At 41.2% G+C, this 18,500-nt stretch overlaps 1 protein-coding gene across 14 annotated transcripts in view; it reads right to left on the bottom strand.

Moving 5' to 3' along the window:
* Positions 1–303: 303 nt before the first annotated feature.
* SPAG9 (sperm associated antigen 9) overlaps positions 304–18,500 on the bottom strand; it is a 115,241-nt gene continuing 97,044 nt past the window's right edge. For 9 of the 14 annotated variants that reach the window (XM_048488221.1, XM_048488219.1, XM_048488217.1 and 6 more), the window contains 6 exons: positions 17,386–17,557; positions 16,211–16,324; positions 9,940–9,978; positions 8,702–8,878; positions 7,291–7,437; positions 304–4,080 (listed from right to left, as the gene is read on the bottom strand). In XM_048488221.1, the coding sequence (XP_048344178.1) occupies positions 3,965–4,080; positions 7,291–7,437; positions 8,702–8,878; positions 9,940–9,978; positions 16,211–16,324; positions 17,386–17,557 (765 nt within the window). In that variant the 3' untranslated portion in view covers positions 304–3,964. The remainder of the gene's footprint in view (positions 4,081–7,290; positions 7,438–8,701; positions 8,879–9,939; positions 9,979–16,210; positions 16,325–17,385; positions 17,558–18,500) is intronic. The other 5 variants (XM_048488224.1, XM_048488223.1, XM_048488222.1 and 2 more) reach the window with 1 other exon arrangement.

Consider the following 18,500-nt stretch of genomic DNA (forward strand, 5'->3'; position numbering starts at 1 on the left):
GAGTTCTAGCCTTTTCCCATGAATGTTCATTGGTGATCTTTGGAGAACAAGTGGGATACAAATGTGTATAAGAAAAATTAAGGATTAAAAAAAGGATTATCTGCACCCAATTTTGCTCAAGTTGAATTTTAAGATCAGTTATGTCCTAGTAATTCAATAAAAGTAACGCTACTAAAGAATATATAACACATGAGATCAAATTTGTGGACAGTCCTGCTTTACGTTGGCAAAAAGCTTGTTTTAACTAGTGAATATACCCTTAGAGGCTCACAGGGGGTTGCAAGAAAGATGCCAAGTCAAGAGTGTGTTTCATATACATATTTATATATATATTTCATGTACAAAGTTACATTCTGAACCCCAAAGGATTCAATAATAAATACTGAAATAACTTCACTGCTACGTGAGCTTTCTTGGCTCACAGAAAAGAAGCCTCAAGTTTAAACAGACAGCAAGTTAAACGCTGCAGTATCAATCTCAAGGTTACAGAGGCAAGTAAGATTCAGCGTAAAGTGTCTAGACATTTCCAAAAAAAGTAAAGACCATAAAATGTTTTAAAACATGTTTAAAAGGTTGAGAAATGTGCCGTAATGAAACTGTTAGAGGGAAAGAAAAACATTTAGTGTGTAGAACAATGTTTTGAGGTGCAACATAGGTTGTTACAATATGGCATAACCCTGTTAGGAAAAATAAAGTTAGCATCCACAAAGAATGTGTTTTCTCCATTCTGTGTCATTTAAAAAAACAAACAAATTAAAGATCTTCACAAGATCCTGTATGCACCAGGGTCAATTGTAAGAGCGCCGAGTCAGTTTCAGTCCTTTGGTAACTTTCATAATACTCACATGGAAATAAATATTCAGTTGCACATTATCTTCAAGACACTGTGTTCTTTAGAACAATTAGCATATTAGAAGATTATAAAACAATTCTGAGTTACTAAGGCAGCCTATGATAAAGTGTCTACGCTCTGCCAGCTCTAATCGATCCAACGCAGGAAGACTTTATGAGAAATTAACAAAATGGCCGGATATATAAATTTTGTTTTGCCTTTTACCATGCAAGACACATTTACCCAAGACAAATCATGTGCTGCATATTTTTGTGCTCGAAATGCTCTCTCAAGCTATTAGCAAGACTGTCCGCTACCAAGAGATTCATTCCCACTCCTGATTTTTTTAAAAACTGAGTATGTGATAACATAAGACAGTGGTGGCGAACCTATGGCACTCCAGATGTTCATGGACTACAATTCCCATCAGCCCCTAGCAGGGGCTGATGGGACTGTAGTCCATGAACATCTGGAGTACCATAGGTTTGCCACCACTGACATAAGACATTCTCAAGACTGAGTTCTTAGGCCATCATCTGATGCAGGAGATTACCACACTTTACCACCTATCCTTAAAAGTGCTCAGCAACAGGGAGTGAATAAATCTCAGTGAATTGTGGTGACTCCTACCTTCTAAATTGGCTATTCCTTAGGATAGGGGCTACATTTAAAAATTAAACAAGGGCAAGAAAATGTGTGTTCAGTCCCTCACTGGCACTGATAGTAGCACTGAAGTCTCTGCTGAAGTCTCATCTCTTCTACTGTCTACAGCAGTGGATCCAATGAGAACAGAATGGCACAGTTTATCTGACACATCTAGTCCGACATTCGCACGCTGCCCAGATGCATCTGACTGAAAGCAGTGAAGCACTTCAGAGAAACAACACAGTCGTTTTAAATAAAGGAACTACCCAAAGTGTGTGCGTGCGTGGAAGGGAACAATCTTGTGGATCTATTTCCAATCATTTAAATGTGACAATTAACTTCTCGTGAAAGGTCTGAAAACCACGCCAATTCAGGCAAGGAGGCCAGAGGTGCAGTGCCCAGAGTGACATTACTATCTCACATTACTACAAAGAGATAGCAAGAATTTTATCTGGATACCCAAGATAAAAAGAGCTCCATAATGAGCTTGGAAATTTTGGAGAACAACACAGAATGAGTCTTGAGTCACATGCTGTGAAGGCGTCTTATTTTTTTTCCAAATTTATTTTTAATCACTCCCATCTAAAAAAGTGCTTGAAGTTGCAATGCAGCGTAAGTTTAGTGTATGTGTGATTGCGGTTTGAAAAAAAAGGACCAAAAGCTACATGCTCCTTTTTAGATGCTTTTTTCTGAATTTTCTAAGAACAGTTCAGTTAAGCTAAAAATTTTGAGAGTAAGCTGTGATCACTCATTGCTTTTGGCATACCAGAGGAAAAAAAATTACTACCAAGGTATAAGACATTCAGTGGTTTTTAACCACAATGATGGTCTAAATACATACTTACCAGAACCAGTCAGTTGTGTACAAAATATGCTCTTAAAAAGTATTTATACATATAAATCTATAACTGAGAGACCTGAATGGAGTTTTACTGAATTTCATCAGGTTAAGATCCACATTTTTTAAAAAAGCTGTCTAAATAAATATTTATACAATAGACCTCAGCTTACCATGTTTTAAAAAATTAATGTGTGTGTGTATATAAATACATGTTTCCTCAACAGATATTAAATTGCTCCTATTGCATAAAACGTTTAGACAATTTCTCAAGATAGTTTTCTTTTTTCTTTCTTGTGTTTTTAAATACTTTTGAACTTTTGTCATTTAAACTCTGTTATTAGTTCCCATCTAATAAGAATAGCCCCAGTCTCTTGGAGGGCACTCGCTCAGTAATAACATTTTAATTCATACTTTCCAAGATATGAAATAATATTGGGAGGATTTTATATCCTTTAGGGAATTAAAAAGTGTAGCACTTAACTGAGTTACGTCAACAACTAGGGTGAAAAGAGGTGACTCAACCCAAGAATGAGTTGTATGAGGTTATTTCTTGGTATACTCCAACTCAGACCCTGTACGGTGGTATTCTCCAATTAAAGTAATGCGACTACATAAATACAAGTAACTGCCAATCTGTTGCTTATTCTGTTCAAAGAAGAAAAATGGCATATAGAGCTTCATTGGTTAAATGGTCTATGAAAAAAGCAATGAATTTAGGCTTCATAAGGGCTCCTCCCCCCAGTAATATGAGCTGTTGGATTCTCTGCTGATTTTCTGCTACTGTTGAGTTCTTCTTCACAAGGGACTATGAAACTGACCAGCTAAGGTCCAAGATGGAAGGTGTGCCAAAAACAATTTGACCTCTGCTCAAGAAGCAAAAAAAAAAAAAGTTTGAAAATCATTCTAAACCTCTCCTTTGAGATGACTTTAAAAGTTCCAATATAAAAGGAAAGAAATCATTAGAAAGTCTCCCCACCAAAAACAGAACCCCCATCATCAAGAGACAGAACTTCTCTCATTTCATATGTGATAGTAATTCATCATGAAATAAGTTATAATTGTTCTGTGTCTCCATAACCACTTCTGCCTTCTTCAGGATCTTGATATGAGCAAAAGACATTCAGCACAGCAGGGTAAACAAGACCGGTGGGATTTAGAAATGACCACGGAAAGATTTATCTTGTTTTAGCCCTCGTTGAATGTACAGAATGAAGCTTGATTATAATTCATCTGATATTTTAAAAAATACTTAGCTGAACATAACTTTGCTGTTTTACTTAATAAATGTTGTGCAGATGAACAAAAGATGTTCTGACATTTAAAAATTAGTTTGTGGTAGAAAAGTGACACTGCCAAATGAAACAAATTCTTCTACAGACAGAGACAATGCAATACGGTAAAGATGCAGAGCTTCGGTTTGCTTGGGGAAAACAGATCTGTTCTTGCTACATAACATTGATGCAGTAAAACAGCATGAGCCAATTCCGGTACTGTTATGGATGGAGACATGTGTGACATAAAGCCAAATGGCAAAGGAATGCTCCAACTGTATCAGTGAAATGGGTTTCACAAAAAATAAAGCGAAAACCAATGACATGCAAAAGGTTTTCGAAGTCTCGAGCTGCTTTCCACAGGGCTGGGGTGTGTTATTCATTGCCACCCATTACTTGCCACACAATCAGGTGGCTCCTTTCAGCTTTGGCAACAGAAGGCTCAAGTTGTAGTGCCTCTCCGAGGAGTTCAGATTCACCAACTTCATCACCTGAAAAACAGACAGAATATTTTATAGGAACAGCCATGTCTTATTAAAAAATTAAGACCAAGGAACTTTAAGATGTTGACTGTCCCTACCATAGCTACATACTCATCATTCTTACTATACTGAGTGGCAGGCTGACTCAACAAATGCACATTTAAGTCCCATCCCTTCCTCCCATGATATTGGCTACAGGAAGGGAACCAAAGGGGCCCCCAAAGAACAACAGATGCCTGCTCCAAGCTCAGCTGGATTCTTGTTGCAGTCTCTTGGAATTGTAATCTTAGATAAGAGCCTTCTATAAGAAAAGAAGGCAACAGAAACCTGGGCTGTTTCCGTACGGCCATGCTGCGGGGGGGTGTCAGCGTAAATGACGCCAATGCACCCCCCCCCCCGGGACCGTTCGCACAGACAGTCCCGGTAGGGGCGGGGAAGACGGTGCAGCCTGCATAGAGGCTGTGCCATCCCCCGAACGCTTTACCGTCACTCCGACTTTCCGGCGCGTCACCCAGGCCAGGGGGCACGCCCCCCTGCCCTGCGCGAAAGCTTTGGAGGTTCGGAAACAGCGGCTTCGCGGCCGTGTGAACCGCTCCCCAGGGATGCTGTTTTTAGCATCCCTGGGACGCTGTATTCTGCCCATGCAGAAACAGCCCTAGATAAGAATTTAGAAACTGAACACTTCTGCTTCTGGCATCATGAATGGCAGTCACTTTCCTGAAGGAGAGATGAGTCCGTTGTCTCTTTCTCACTTAGATGTTAGTTCTGAGTGACAGTGGCTCCACGGATTAATGGAGCTACAAGAGAGAAAGGTGCTGTGCTTCAGAGAGATGGGAATGGAGGGGTGAGAGGGCGTTGGAAGAAAGCCAGCAACCCTGTCCCTTTCTCCCACCAGAGCCCACCCACCATTATCTCGGCAATGAGAAAAGAAGCAGTTTAAAGCTGTTTTGAGCTGTAAGCAATGCTGTTTATGTTTTCAAAGATGAAGGAAAGAAGAGAAATGAGAAGTCTAGTCTGAAATCATATACCTTAACCAGGAGTTTGTCGCCTACAAAAAGTTATGTACAATTGAGTTTATATGCCTGATTTATGAACTACATCACAACTTTCACCATGTTGAAACAAGATACTTTAATGTGCTATTAAAATATCCATAAAATATATCTAGCAGCAAGGGGTTAATCAGAAAAGTATGTAGAGCAAGAAAAACATATAAATACAATAATTTCTAAAGATAGAGGTAATGATAAAATTTAGATACTTATATTCAGGTTATATGTCAAATGATATAGTATAAAAAAGAAAAAAATAGTAGAACGCTGGTTTAAGAGAATTTGAATATTTATTGTTCATACAGAATGTTCATGTATATAATGAAGGCGAGATGAGAATAATGAAGTTTTTTTGCTTTCAAATCTGTAATTTCTGTGTATTCTTTTTTATGTCACAGAATGTTTTGGGGTAATGTTTTGGGGACAGAGGTTGGCATTTTACTTTTCATTTCTTTTACTGTTATCTTTTGTAGGGTGGCTGGTTCACCATTCTTGCAGTTTTGCAGGTACAAAAATATGCAAAAATCATATTAAAAAGAATGTAGAAATTGGATATTCAAACCATTAAAAATGATAATAAATAGGATTTTTAAAAGAAGTTCACGTTATACACTATTTTATTTTTACAATAACCCCTGGAGGTAAAATGGACTGAAATGGCCTGAGTGGACCACAGTCATACTGTGAGACTTAATAGAGAAAGTGAAGGTGGGAGGGGGGGCTGAATGTGGATCTCAAACACTCCATTTCAATATTCTAACCCCCACACTAGTTCTTAGCATTAACTATAAGATTTGAATAATATGTGAGGCTATATTTCATGCACCCGTACATATTACTAAATTGGTTGGTTTATAACAGCAGAGGGTATATCAGAATTATATGTAAGTATTTTACTGATGGAAGTAATGTATATAATTGTTTAAATGCTGGTCTATGACCATAATAATAAATCATTCATTCAAGTATAAAGAAAGAGAATTCATGAGGGAATAAAGCATATGATATTACAATATATATGATATTACAATATAGACAATATAGACAATATTTCCCTCATGAGAATTCATGAGGGAATAAAGCATATGATATTACAATATATATGATATTACAATATAGACTATACATTATAGACAATATTTCCTTGAACCCCTACTTAAAAATGTTATATTCACAAAAATTGTATTGGACATAACTGTAATTTGCATGTGCCCCCTTTTTTATGGCATACTTGTGGGGGGAAAGTTAGTCCTACGCTTGAGTAAATATTATAAATGAATGTCTCTCTCTCTCTATCACACTATCAGTATGAACAAGAAATAGACCTGGGGCAGAGTTATGCAGGCAATGAAACAGGGTTATAATGTTAGGACTGGTTCTATTCTCATTGAATTTTATGACACAAAGTAAGTTGTTGGTTGTTGTTGTTGTTCTTTATTAATCTTATATACCACCCTCCCCTGAAGGGCTCAGGGCGATGCACAACATAGATATAACAGATAGAGCACAGTATAAGCTTAAGCAAACAACCATAAATAAATAAATAAATATAGGCTCTATTCATATTAAAATACTAACCCCATTAAAATGTGTTCCAAGTTACAAAATACAGCAGATGGCATCCAACAGCTAAAATCCTCCTGAGAGGGGGAACGGCAGGGTCCACTGATGTTATAAAGGGGGGGGGGGGCACATCAGCGGCCAGCCTCCCCAAAAGCCTGGTGGAACAGCTCAGTCTTACAGGCCCTGTGGAATTCACCGAGGTCCCACAGGATCCACACAGCAACCAGTTGCAACCAAAATATAGCTGGAGGGTAAAGACAATAAAATCTCCCCACTGCTGACAATATCCTCCACCGAAACAAGCCCACAGGGAAGGTGAGGGAGCACAACATTCAAATAAAGTCACTTCTGCAGATAATCTAGCCTGGGTAAATTGATAGTGAAACATATCACAATTTTCTATAAACCAAACACAAAATCATAGGAAAACCTCCAGGGCTGCCTATATGATCTCTCTCTCTTTTCTAAACAAAACTGAAGGAGATTTAGAAACATCCCCAAATCACATCTACTTTGCAAATCAATGGAAAAACAAACTCTTCTCACATTTTACTGAGCAGACCAAAGCAAATAAAGTCCACCCAAACAAGTTCAAAGTTCTTACCCATCCTGAAGTCAATGTACCCTTCTCCTCCACTTATGACCAACATAGATTTCAAAGAAGCTTGGCTGGTGGACTCCTGTGCAGCGAGCGTCGTTTTATCACCTGATAGATCTGGACTTCCTCCTGGCTGAGGGCAAATAACCTGACCTAAGCGTCAAAAAAAGAAAAGAAAAAAACCCCATCCACATTACATTTCAACATTACATTACAGTTTCACATATAAAGCTTTCCAAAATGATTAACTAGATCAGAGATCCCCAGCCTTTTTGAACCTGTGGTTATGCTCAACTATAATAGGAAATATTCAACATGTTCAGCAGAAGCTTTGCTTAACAAAATGCCTTTTAAGTTGAAGATATGGTTTTAAAAGATACACACAGCCTGCCGTCAGTCAAATCAAAATTCATACCACTGCATCTTGTCTAGATTTTGGCTATTTCCCCCCTTGCTCCCCTTCCCACCCTCTTCCCAACTAACTCAAAATACTTGTGCATGTAATCACTATCCTTAATCAGTGTTGGTTCTTTATCACTCTGAGCCTCAGTTCAAGCTTGTTACTTATCATGAAAGCTCTAGCATCTTGAACAAGAGAGAACTGGATCCCACAATCCATCAACAGAAGGCTCTGAGAACACCAATCTTCCCATCTTTCCCTTCCCCCTAGCAGCCGACCCTGGGAAAGTTTACTTTGAGGCAGAGTGCTCACAGGGACATGTGGGGGGGGGGGGTTCACATGTCCCTGGGCGCACACCAGCTGGTCAAGTGGGGGGGCAGAGAGTTGCCCTTCACACCCCTCCCCTCAGGCCCATCCCACTAGGCTGCTCCTTCAGCCAACGGAGCCTCCACCAGCCGAAGGAGAAGCCTAGCTGGGCCGCTGCTGGGCGCCCCTCGTCCCTGCCCCTCCAGGCTGCTCCTTCAGCCGGCCGAGGTCTGAAAACCATGCCAATCCAGAGGCGGTCTGCGGCAGGCTCCTACCGGCTAAGGTAAATGGCATGCAGAGGCGGGTGGGTGGAGCAGGTGTTGCCCCAGGCGCCATTTCCCCCCTTACACCTCTGCATAAATGTGTCCTGGGTGGGCCAGGCCCTAGGACGGGGAGTGGCTGCCTCAGAATGGCACTGGGAGGTGCCTGGATTGGCGAGTCCTCAGCGGGATGGGTGACTGCCTTGAGGAGGCAGTGAGCCAGCTGAGCCCTCTCCTGAAGATGGGAGGTTAGCCTCAGTTGGCTTGCAGTCCTGATAAACCTCCTCAAGGGAACACATCTGGCCCCAGGCCCCATGTTTGATACTCTTGCATTAAAAATTTCAAAAATACCCCCAAAGTCCAAAGAAAAGAAACTGTTAATATTTCTTCTACCAACTCAACCAGTGATCTTACCAGGCTGAAACCGGAAAGGGTTGCACACAATACTTACCAGGGACTGCAACAAAGAATTTAACGGCATCACGGTGCCCATGGAAACAAAGCTGTGCATGTGCCATAGAACAATAAGGTATGAAAGTTCCCGGTGTCACTTTGTCACTGTTTTCATCACCATAGACCCGTATTACACTGCCTGGCCGGTTGCTGGAACCTGCTGCTGCTTTATTAGCTACAAAATAAAGACAATATTTTCCAATCAAAATTACTCACTGTAGAGAAGGTTATTCATTTGTATATATGTGTAAAAACCTTATGGGACCATCTAGAAGCTAAAGCCAACTCAGATAAATGAAACAGAAGGGGCAACAAAATGCCAGTTTCAAGACAGAGCTGGAAAGGAATAAAAAGACAGCATGCTTAGTTATTTGAAGTACCTCTGGGAGGGAAAAAATGGAGCAGCTTGCTAAGTCTAGCATAACTGGGATTTTATTTTTTTAAATCTACATTCACAACAAAATGTAGCAGTTTTTTTATATGGAAGACATTGAATAAATCTCACCAACAAATGCTAACTACTCTTTAAAAAAAAGGCTAACAGAGTTTCAGATGGATAGCCATGTTAGTCCACTGTAGTACAGGCAACCCAGCATCCTGTGGCACCTGAAAGACTACCAATTTTATTGTAGCACATGAATATCTATGCTCCAACACAACTTGTCAGTCATTAAAGGAGCTAAGCGAAGCCTTCCTTAGCAACTACAATTCCTAATCTGCTAAAACAAAAGGAAAAAGCAGCAGTAAGTGGCCATCTTCAGTCCCTGAGGAGCCCTACGTCAAGTGCGTTGTTTGAGAGATTTTTAAAATCCACAGACCAGTCCATCACTTCTTACAAATCTGTATGCTAGACGCACAAAACCATCTCCATTTCAAACAATATATCAGAGAAGGATAGAAATGCAATTCGTCATAAGAAGAAATATGATATGGATTAATTACAGTTATAAGGTTATGGTGTCACAAATGGCACTGGAAGAAAAACAAAAACAAAAATTGGCATAAAACAAAATTCAGCTGCAACAGAAGATGGAGGCACTAAAACTGCTGAGCAGGACTGGTGGCCATTTAGCAAACATAAAGATGCTGCAATGCAAGTAACTGCAAGTTGAAAAAGGTTTAGGAACATACAAAGGGGTGGGGGGGGGAGTAAATTTAGAAGTGGGGAACGGCCTCAAAGTGGCTATTAGAGAAGCCTGAGGATATGGGTTGCTTTGGTTCGGGATCGGCACTTACCCCTCAGCCCCAGTAAACGTCCCTGGTGGAGGATTACAGCTAAAGTAAGAAAGGAGGAAAGGGGAAATGGACAGGTGTGACAGCAGAGGAGAAGGATTAATGAGAACCCACCATGTGTTCTGGTATTTGATAAGAATGAGCTTTTTATATATCAGCTCCAAAGTACTGAAGATACAATCAAATGAGCAGTCATAAACAAGGCCTTTCCTCCTAGACATTTTAGTTCAAAGTGGCCAAAGAAAGTAGCATCGCTTATTTATCAGCAAACTATGTATCCCCTTTCTCTCTTTTCTTAGAGAGATGCTACTGTAGTTCGCAGGAATAAAACCCCAAGGCAACATTTAATACATTTCCTCTTCTGGTAAAAAGGGGCAAGTCCACCCCTCTTGGAAAATGACTCTTCTTCAAATATTAGCTTGCGTATTGTTGAAAGCTTTCATGGCCGGTCTGGTAGTTTTTGCTCCTAAAGTATCACCTGCATCTATGGTTGGCATCTTCAGAGGCATGTCACGGTAAGATGCATTTCTTTCCATGGCACAGAGAGAAACACATCTTACCATGACATGGCTCTGAAGATGCCAGTTATAGATGTGGGTGAAACGTAGGAACAAAAGCTACCAGACTATGGCCGCACAGCCTGGAAAACCCACAACAGCTAATTAGCTTGTGTGCTGACAAATATCAAAAGGGTATTCAGCTTGTCAACACATGTGCTGCAGCAGCAGGCAGTGTCTGGGGGGTGGGGGTGGGGGGTGCTGGCTGTCATGCAAAAATCCCCTCCATCACCACGCCTACCTAGTGCTCTACCATTCCAATAAGGCTATTGAGGCTAAAGAGTAAGGATGTTAGAAGCATTATCACAGCACACAATGGAATAGTTTCTGCAGAGTTATGAAAACACTTTCTCCTGTGTAGTTGTGACAACTAAGCTTTGGAAATGGGGGAGAGTGTACATCTACCCTTCAAATGAGTACTTCTGATTTTCTGCAGGGTCTGCCAGAAATGCAAGGAAAAAACAACCTCCTCTCCCCCACCCTTTTTTTTGGGTGGGGGGGAGGAAGCATGTGCTCCTAAAATTAGGAAGAAGTTCCTAGCACATTTAGTTCCAATATATTAAAAAAAAGCAGGATTGCTTCTCTCTCTCAATGTCCCTTGGCACAACTGACTAAAGCAGACCATTGGTCTTGGCAACATGGAATGAATGGGGCAAAGGGATTAATTAATACCCCCCCCCCCGCCTTATATTCAAACAGTAATATACCATTCTTGTCTTCCAGCAATTACACGGAAGTCGTTAACTAAGCAGAGGATAAAGAATACAGTTTAAAAGTTTCCAATTTTGATAGGGCCCTTTTCAAATGACCTATTTATAACATGTTGAAAAATCTTGAAATTTTTAAAACTTGACACACACAGCACAAAATTAAACATTTAATGGATGATCATGTAATGATACAGCATGAAATACAACGCATGAAAAACAATGGTGTTCAAAGCAATACAGAGGAGTACATTATTGGCAAGATTGCTATAGCATGGCCTCCCAAAATACTCTACCAGTCATAATGCCAATATTACAAAAGCGATTATATCTAAAGATAAGGTGTTTCATGTAACTAAATCCTGTCATTCAAATAAGGAAGCCCACGTGAAAAGGGGGAGGGTTTTTTTGGTTTGGGGGCGGTTTTTTGGCAAAGATTTATAGAATGAAATGGGCTGAGTAATGAAAACATTTTTCATTATCACATGCACACTTCAGGTAGTCTGAATAATTCAGGTAGTCAGGTAGAATTAGGTTCCCATATGCATTAGAGCAACAGAAATTTGACCCCAACTTTACCTGCCTTCCCAGTCAGAATATGGATTGTGATAGTGAGAGGGGAGAATATAGCCAGCTGCAGGATCAAACTGGAAATTCAAGAAAGTCACCTTGATTTTGACATGAATTGCTTTTGCTCCCCAAGCAGCATTTGAAGCCATAACCTGTTCAGCAATCACACACCTGGTTGGCATAATCTTCTTGGCATAATACAAACATACCACTTTAAGCATAGTATCAGGCAAGTGGCTGTATGAATCTGTAACAGCAAAACAAAATTCAAGTCCTATAGTACCTTAGAGACCAATAAAGTTTTTCAGGGTATAAACTTCCACAAATCAAAGCTCATTTCATCATATGCCTCAGGGGATGATCCAGTGTTATTTAATGTTTATAGGTAACCCCTTCACCCAGTTGGTTTGGAGCTTTGAGCTGGGCTGCCACCAGAATGGGGACGACACCCAGCTTTCCTTGTTAATGGATGGTGAGTTGGCCACTGTCCCAGATGTTTCGGTCGAGAGTTTGGAGGCCATGGTGGGGTGGCCGCTTGAAATTAAATGCATCAAAGATGAAGGTTTGCAGCTGCATTAGCAACCTTTAAAGCCCTAAATCAGGGGTCTGCAACCTGCAACTCTCCAGATGTTCATGGACTACAATTCCCATCAGCCGCTGACAATTGGCCATGCTGTCAGGGGCTGATGGGAATTGTAATCCATGAACATCTGGAGAGCCTGCCCTAAATGGTATGGAACCCTTGTATTTTTGGGACCACCTCTCCCAATACACACTCTCCCCAGAACCTTGCACTCCTCTTCAGATAATCTCCTGCTGATCCCTAGGCAAAAATCATCCGGCTGTACTTGACCAGGGCCACAGCCCTGCCTGATGGAACTCTCCGTCTAAGGAGGCCAGCCCCTAACAGACCTTTCCCAGTTCCATGGGGCATGAAAGACAGAGATGTTCTGCAAGTCCTATGGCTGAAGACAGTGACAGTATTTCACCTACAAGGTTCCATCGGCTGGCCTGGGCCGCCAAAACTCCCTCCTGCCCATTTTTTTCCTCCAGGCTCTTCTTCCATCTCCACCTTTCTGTTGTTTTGTGGTTTTAAGCAGGTTGGGAATGTTGCTCTGATCGCCCCTTGCATTGTTTTGTTACTACTGGAGAGTTGTTGATTGGCATTATTGCTTTAAGTATGACTATGGAATAAGGAATAAGGAATAAGAGGGGAAGTCCTCCTATGGATTAAAAACTGGTTGAGAAACAGGAAGCAAAGAGTGGGTGTAAATGGGAAATTCTCACAATGGAGAGATGTAGGGAGTGGTGTCCCCCAAGGATCCGTTGACATTGGGACTGCGCAGTGCTCTTGGGAACCTATCTCATAATTAATGAGACCTGGAAGTAGGGGTGGGTAGCGTGGTGGCCAAGTTTGCAGATGATACCAAATTATGTAGGGTGGTGAGAACCACAAAGGATTGCGAGGAGCTCCAAGCGGACCTTGATAAATTAGGTGAGTGGGCTAAGAAATGGCAAATGCAGTTCAATGTAGCAAAATGCAAAGAGTGATGCACATAGGGGCAAAATCCAAACTTCACATACACTTTGCTAAGCAGGGGTCGAGTGTGCTATCAGTCAACCAGACCAGGGAAAGGGATTTAGAGAAAGCCTTAGTTGATAGTTCCATGGGAATGTCAACCTGCAATGTATGGCAGCTGTAGAAAGAAGGCAAACTCTATGCTGCCAAGGATAATTAGGAAGGAATCTGAGAATAAAACTGCAAAGATTGTCAACATACCCATATATATATGACTGTAAGTGCGACCGCAAAGACTTTGGAGGTTAACTGTGTTTCAGTTCTGGTCGCCACATCTGCAAAGCGAATATTGTGAAGAGATAGGAAAAGTGCAAGAGAAGGGCTTAACGCAGGATGATTGAGGGACTGCAGCACCTTCCTTATGAGCAAAGGCATGCAAAGGCGTTTTGGGACTCTTTAGTTTGGAGAGGAGACGATCTGAGGGGGGGATATGATTGAAGTCTATAAAATTATGCATGGGGTAGAAAATGTTGACAGAGAGAAATTTTCTCTCTCTTTCTCCTACAATCCACACAGAACCAGGGCATCTCATTGAAAATAACGCTGGGGAAGAATTAGAACTAATAAAAGGAAACACTTCTTCACGCAACGTGTGATTGGTGTTTGGAATATGCTGCCACAGGAGGTGGTGATGGCCACTAACCTGGATAGCTTTAAAAGGGGCTTGGACAGATTTATGGAGGAGAAGTCGATTTATGGCTACCAATCTTGGATCCTCTTTGATCTGAGATTGCAAATGCCTTAACAGTCCAGGTGCTCGGGAGCAACAGCCACAGAAGGCCATTGCTTTCACATCCTACATGTGAACTCCCAAAGGCACCTGGTGGGCCACTGCAAGTAGCAGAGAGCTGGACTAGATGGACTCTGGTCTGATCCAGCTGGCTTGTTCTTATGTTCTTATGTTCTTATGTTTTTATCAAATATGGTAGGATGCATTTTATCATATTGTGATCCTCCCTGAGCCCATCTTAGTGGGGAAGAGCAGAATATAAACAAACACATTTTAAAATTATTATTATTATGGTTGATTTCACTGCTGCCAGTTCTTTAGCTGCTTGTTGGCCTTTCATTACAATTCAAGCCTCACTCAGAGGCTAGAAAGTTGTAACATATCAGCGTAGTATTTGTGCGGATTATTATTATTATTAGATTTTGTCAGATTTATTCTCTGACAAAATGAACTTTGACTCATGACAGCTTACATCCAAGAAAATTTTGCTGGTCTCTTCAGATGCTATGGTACTTCAATTTTAAGCATGCTTTTTGTTTGAATATTTTCCTTTCCTGCTTTTTAATTGCATCATAATGTCCTTGCTTTAATTATGCAATCTACCTTCTATCAGGGGAAAAGGCAAACTATAAATGAAATAAAATATGAAAATATGAAAAAACTAGAGTTCAAAACTTTGTCAAAAGTGGGTTTTTAAAAAAACTGTCTTACTCAAAATTAATAATGCCTGTATCTGAAAAATGCTATTATATCTTTGCACCAAGGGACAAACCACATATAATATTTTGCATTCCGATTCCCACACGTGTAACTAAACTGCAAAAAGCAGTCACACTGGTCAGCTGGAGAACAATATGCGTTGGGGCTGCTATGCTGGGAAAAGGAAAGTGTAACTCACACATACAACCTTATGCTCCCAGGATGCCTGTATCTCTGGAAAGGGGGCAAAGGCAGGCACAATACAGGTACCCTCCCATGCCACCCAGGATTGCAATTTTAAGTTGAGAAAATGGCTGGGGGAGAGAAGAGTCAAGGCCTCTTTTTCCCCATTATTGCAGTCATGGAGATAGTAGGTGGGCTCTAAGCACTAGATGCAGTGGAGAGCATATTTCCTTTCTCCTCCTTCCCACAGCCAGTTGTAATTCCTAATCCACCCCCCACCCCCACCCCCGGGAATGGTGAGGGGACCATTAAAAATAGCAAAGTAGCAAAAAGATCTCCAGCAAAAGAGAAGAATCAGCAGAAATCATGGACCCTTATCCAGCCAGTGTGGTGTAGTGGTTAAGAGCTGGTGGATTCTAATCTGGAGAACCGGGTTTGATTCCTCACTCCTCCTCCTGAGTGGCCGAGGTTTATCTGGTGAACCAGATGTGTTTCTGCATTCCTACATTCCTGCTGGGTGACCTTGGCCTAGTCAGTTCTTCGGAACTCTCTCAGCCCCACCTACCTCACAAGGTGTCAGTTGTGGGGAGAGGAAGGGAAAGGAGTTTGTAGGCCATCTTGAGTCTCCTTACAGGAGAGAAAGGTGGGATATAAATCCAAACTCCTCCTCTTCTTCTGCAAGCTAACATTCTGCAAAGTGGAGTAGTGTGCAGTGGATCCAATCCTAAGGCTATAACCCTGCACATATTTACACTGAAGTGCCCCACTGAACATAGTGGGACTGTCAAGTAAACATGCACAGTATTGTGATAGAAGTTCTTGAGTCCCTCAAACACACTTTATAAGCACCAGTATAAAAAATAGCATGGTATATCAAGGTGTCAGACTTTAAATGGAGAGTCCTTAGATCAAATCCTTATTTTGCTATGAAGTCAATTAGGAGGCCATCAGATCAGTCATTAACTTTTGACCCAGTTCACTACATAGAGTTGCCATGAAAATAAAAGTGAAATTAACACACACTTCTATATATGTGCATCCGCTGAATGAATTCCTGCATCTCTCGGGTACCATCAGGTCTCCAACGAGGCTGTTTTGTCTTAGCATGGAGAGATGCCCACTAGAAGAGACACTGTTACATTTGGACCACATTAAAACTGGGAAACTGTGCAGCAAACGTTAAACTAATTTTCTATCACAATTTCACATTGAAAATACCTGGCACTCTTGTTTAGCCTATTGTACTTACTTTCTGTTAGTGGTATGGAGATGATGACACCATTTCCTGTCCCAACCCATAACCGATTACAGGATACCATAAGAGCTGTGATTCTCACAAATGAAAATCCCAGTTTTCCAGTCCCTGGAACAGCCACAATAGTGTGCATTAGAAATTTAAGATAAGTACTCCTGCAGAAATCATGTATTGTAGAGCGTAAAATAGAAGTTGGATACTCTTGTTATCTTGGGAGTTCAATTCTCAGGTGCAATTTTGAAAATAAAATATCCATGTGCCTCAAAATCAAAATATTAATTCTGATGACTGTGTGTATACGTGGTCTATCAAGTTTTCAGAGTACATGCATAAGGCTCAAAACTATCATACAAAGTTCATCACATGCACTTGTGTAAGAGAACTGCGCAAGTAAGTTAAAAATGAGCATCCAGTGTGATGAAGTGACAAAAAAGGCTAATGTGATCTAGGAGTATGTCAACAGGGGCAAAACATCCAGATCCCAAGAGGTGCGAGGGGCATAGTTCAAAAGTTTGCCGCAGGTGCTATTTCCTGTAGCTGCCCCCCCTCCCCCGGGCTTGGGACGGAGGCATCTTCTATCCAAAAACAGGGCTCAGTCATTTATCACACAGCACCCCCCTCCTAGCCTCCCTCCTTTCCTTTCAGAGATTTCAAATGGTGATAAATTACATTTAAAAAATAATATATATGCTATATAGTGTTTATGTTAATTAAGAATCTTTTGAGTTTTGAGTGTAAATAAACATGCACTGTTTGTTCATCGTTATTCCACTGCTTTCAATCCCATTATTGGGCCATTTATTTGCAGTTGTAACATCTAAATTTGAAATAACAGCAACTGTATTAATATACAAACATTTTGCTAATATGTGGGTACATTTTCAGGGAAATAGATTGCCAGGGGGTATACGAGTGGGGGGAAAAGGTTGGGGACCACTGGCCTAGAGGCCATTCAGGTCAGAGCACCTGACGTTACTAGACTGTCACGCGCACGACTAGAATTTCACCATGAGGTCAAAAAAATGTAGTAACAAGTTAAATTTTCTGGGCTAATGTCTGCGAACCCTTGCTCCATTTACAAATGCACGATTGCAACATAATCGTTATTCTTTTTTTAAAAAAACACCCCAGAAACTTGTCTCATCTGTAAAAGGTTGCCAATGACTTACCGAGCATTTTGCTAACGTAGGGCTCAATGTCCACATCTTGCAAATGCTGGTATGTGTGCGCGTGATAAAGACGGAGTGTGGAATCTAAGCGGATGGATACCCACACTCCATCTCCCACCCAGGCCAGCTGTCTTACTTGGCTCTCTTTCCTCGGATGTGCATCAAAGGATTTCTAAAATAAATTAAAGCCTGATTAAAGTTTCATAACCAAGTATTCTCTCCGCTATTAATAGATATTTATGGGAAGAGACCACACATCATTTTTAATGCCCAGAGACCAGACAAATACATTTTTATCATAAAAAAGAGTCTCTACTAACATGAAGTCAGTTCTGTGACTCCCTTTATTTTCCATCCCCTCCGTTTCCAAAGATAAAATCAGGAACGACAACAAAAATATCATCAGCTTAAAAAACAGAACTGCATAAACATCAACAAACAGATCTCCAATCATCATCAGCCTACTGAATGCCTGATGGGAAAGGGCAGCTGTCTTCACCTGCCTCTGAAATGAAGACAAAGAAAGGCACAGGTAGACTTTCTGAAGAACCAAGAAGGCTTTTTTCTGCCAGATGCTAACTTTATGATCATAGATAGCAAGTTCAGCAGGGCCTTGTTGGGACACTTAAGGTGGAGGGTTCATATACCTGAGCCCTTCGGGGGGAGGGCAGTATACAAATCGAATAATACAATACAATACAATATAGAAGACCATGTGGTAGAGCATTACATATTGTCGAATTTAATTCTAATAAGCAAACATAGCTAGCTTTTCGGGTTCCATTGTTAAAACAACAAATCATGTCCCACAGTTCTTGCTGTTGTCTGAAACTGCCTTACTTGTAATTTCTGCTTCTGGCAGTTTGGCGTACTATCTCTATGCAATAAAAGTCACTTGCCTACTGTTCCCTCCCTGTAAGCCTGCTCTCACACAAAACCAGTGGCATAGCGTCAACAGGGCCAGGTAGGTGCAACACCCAAGGCAGAGCAGAGGAGCAGGCGTGGTCAGGCCGTGGAGGGGCGGGGCATTCCGGAGGCATTCTGTGGCGGGCGCCGCTGCAGCAGGGGCGCAGGGTGCACACGCACCCTGGAGGCAGTTCTCCCTCGCTCCACCT

The sequence above is a fragment of the Sphaerodactylus townsendi genome, linkage group LG03 (assembly GCF_021028975.2).
Source record: "Sphaerodactylus townsendi isolate TG3544 linkage group LG03, MPM_Stown_v2.3, whole genome shotgun sequence".
Lineage (NCBI taxonomy): Eukaryota > Metazoa > Chordata > Lepidosauria > Squamata > Sphaerodactylidae > Sphaerodactylus > Sphaerodactylus townsendi.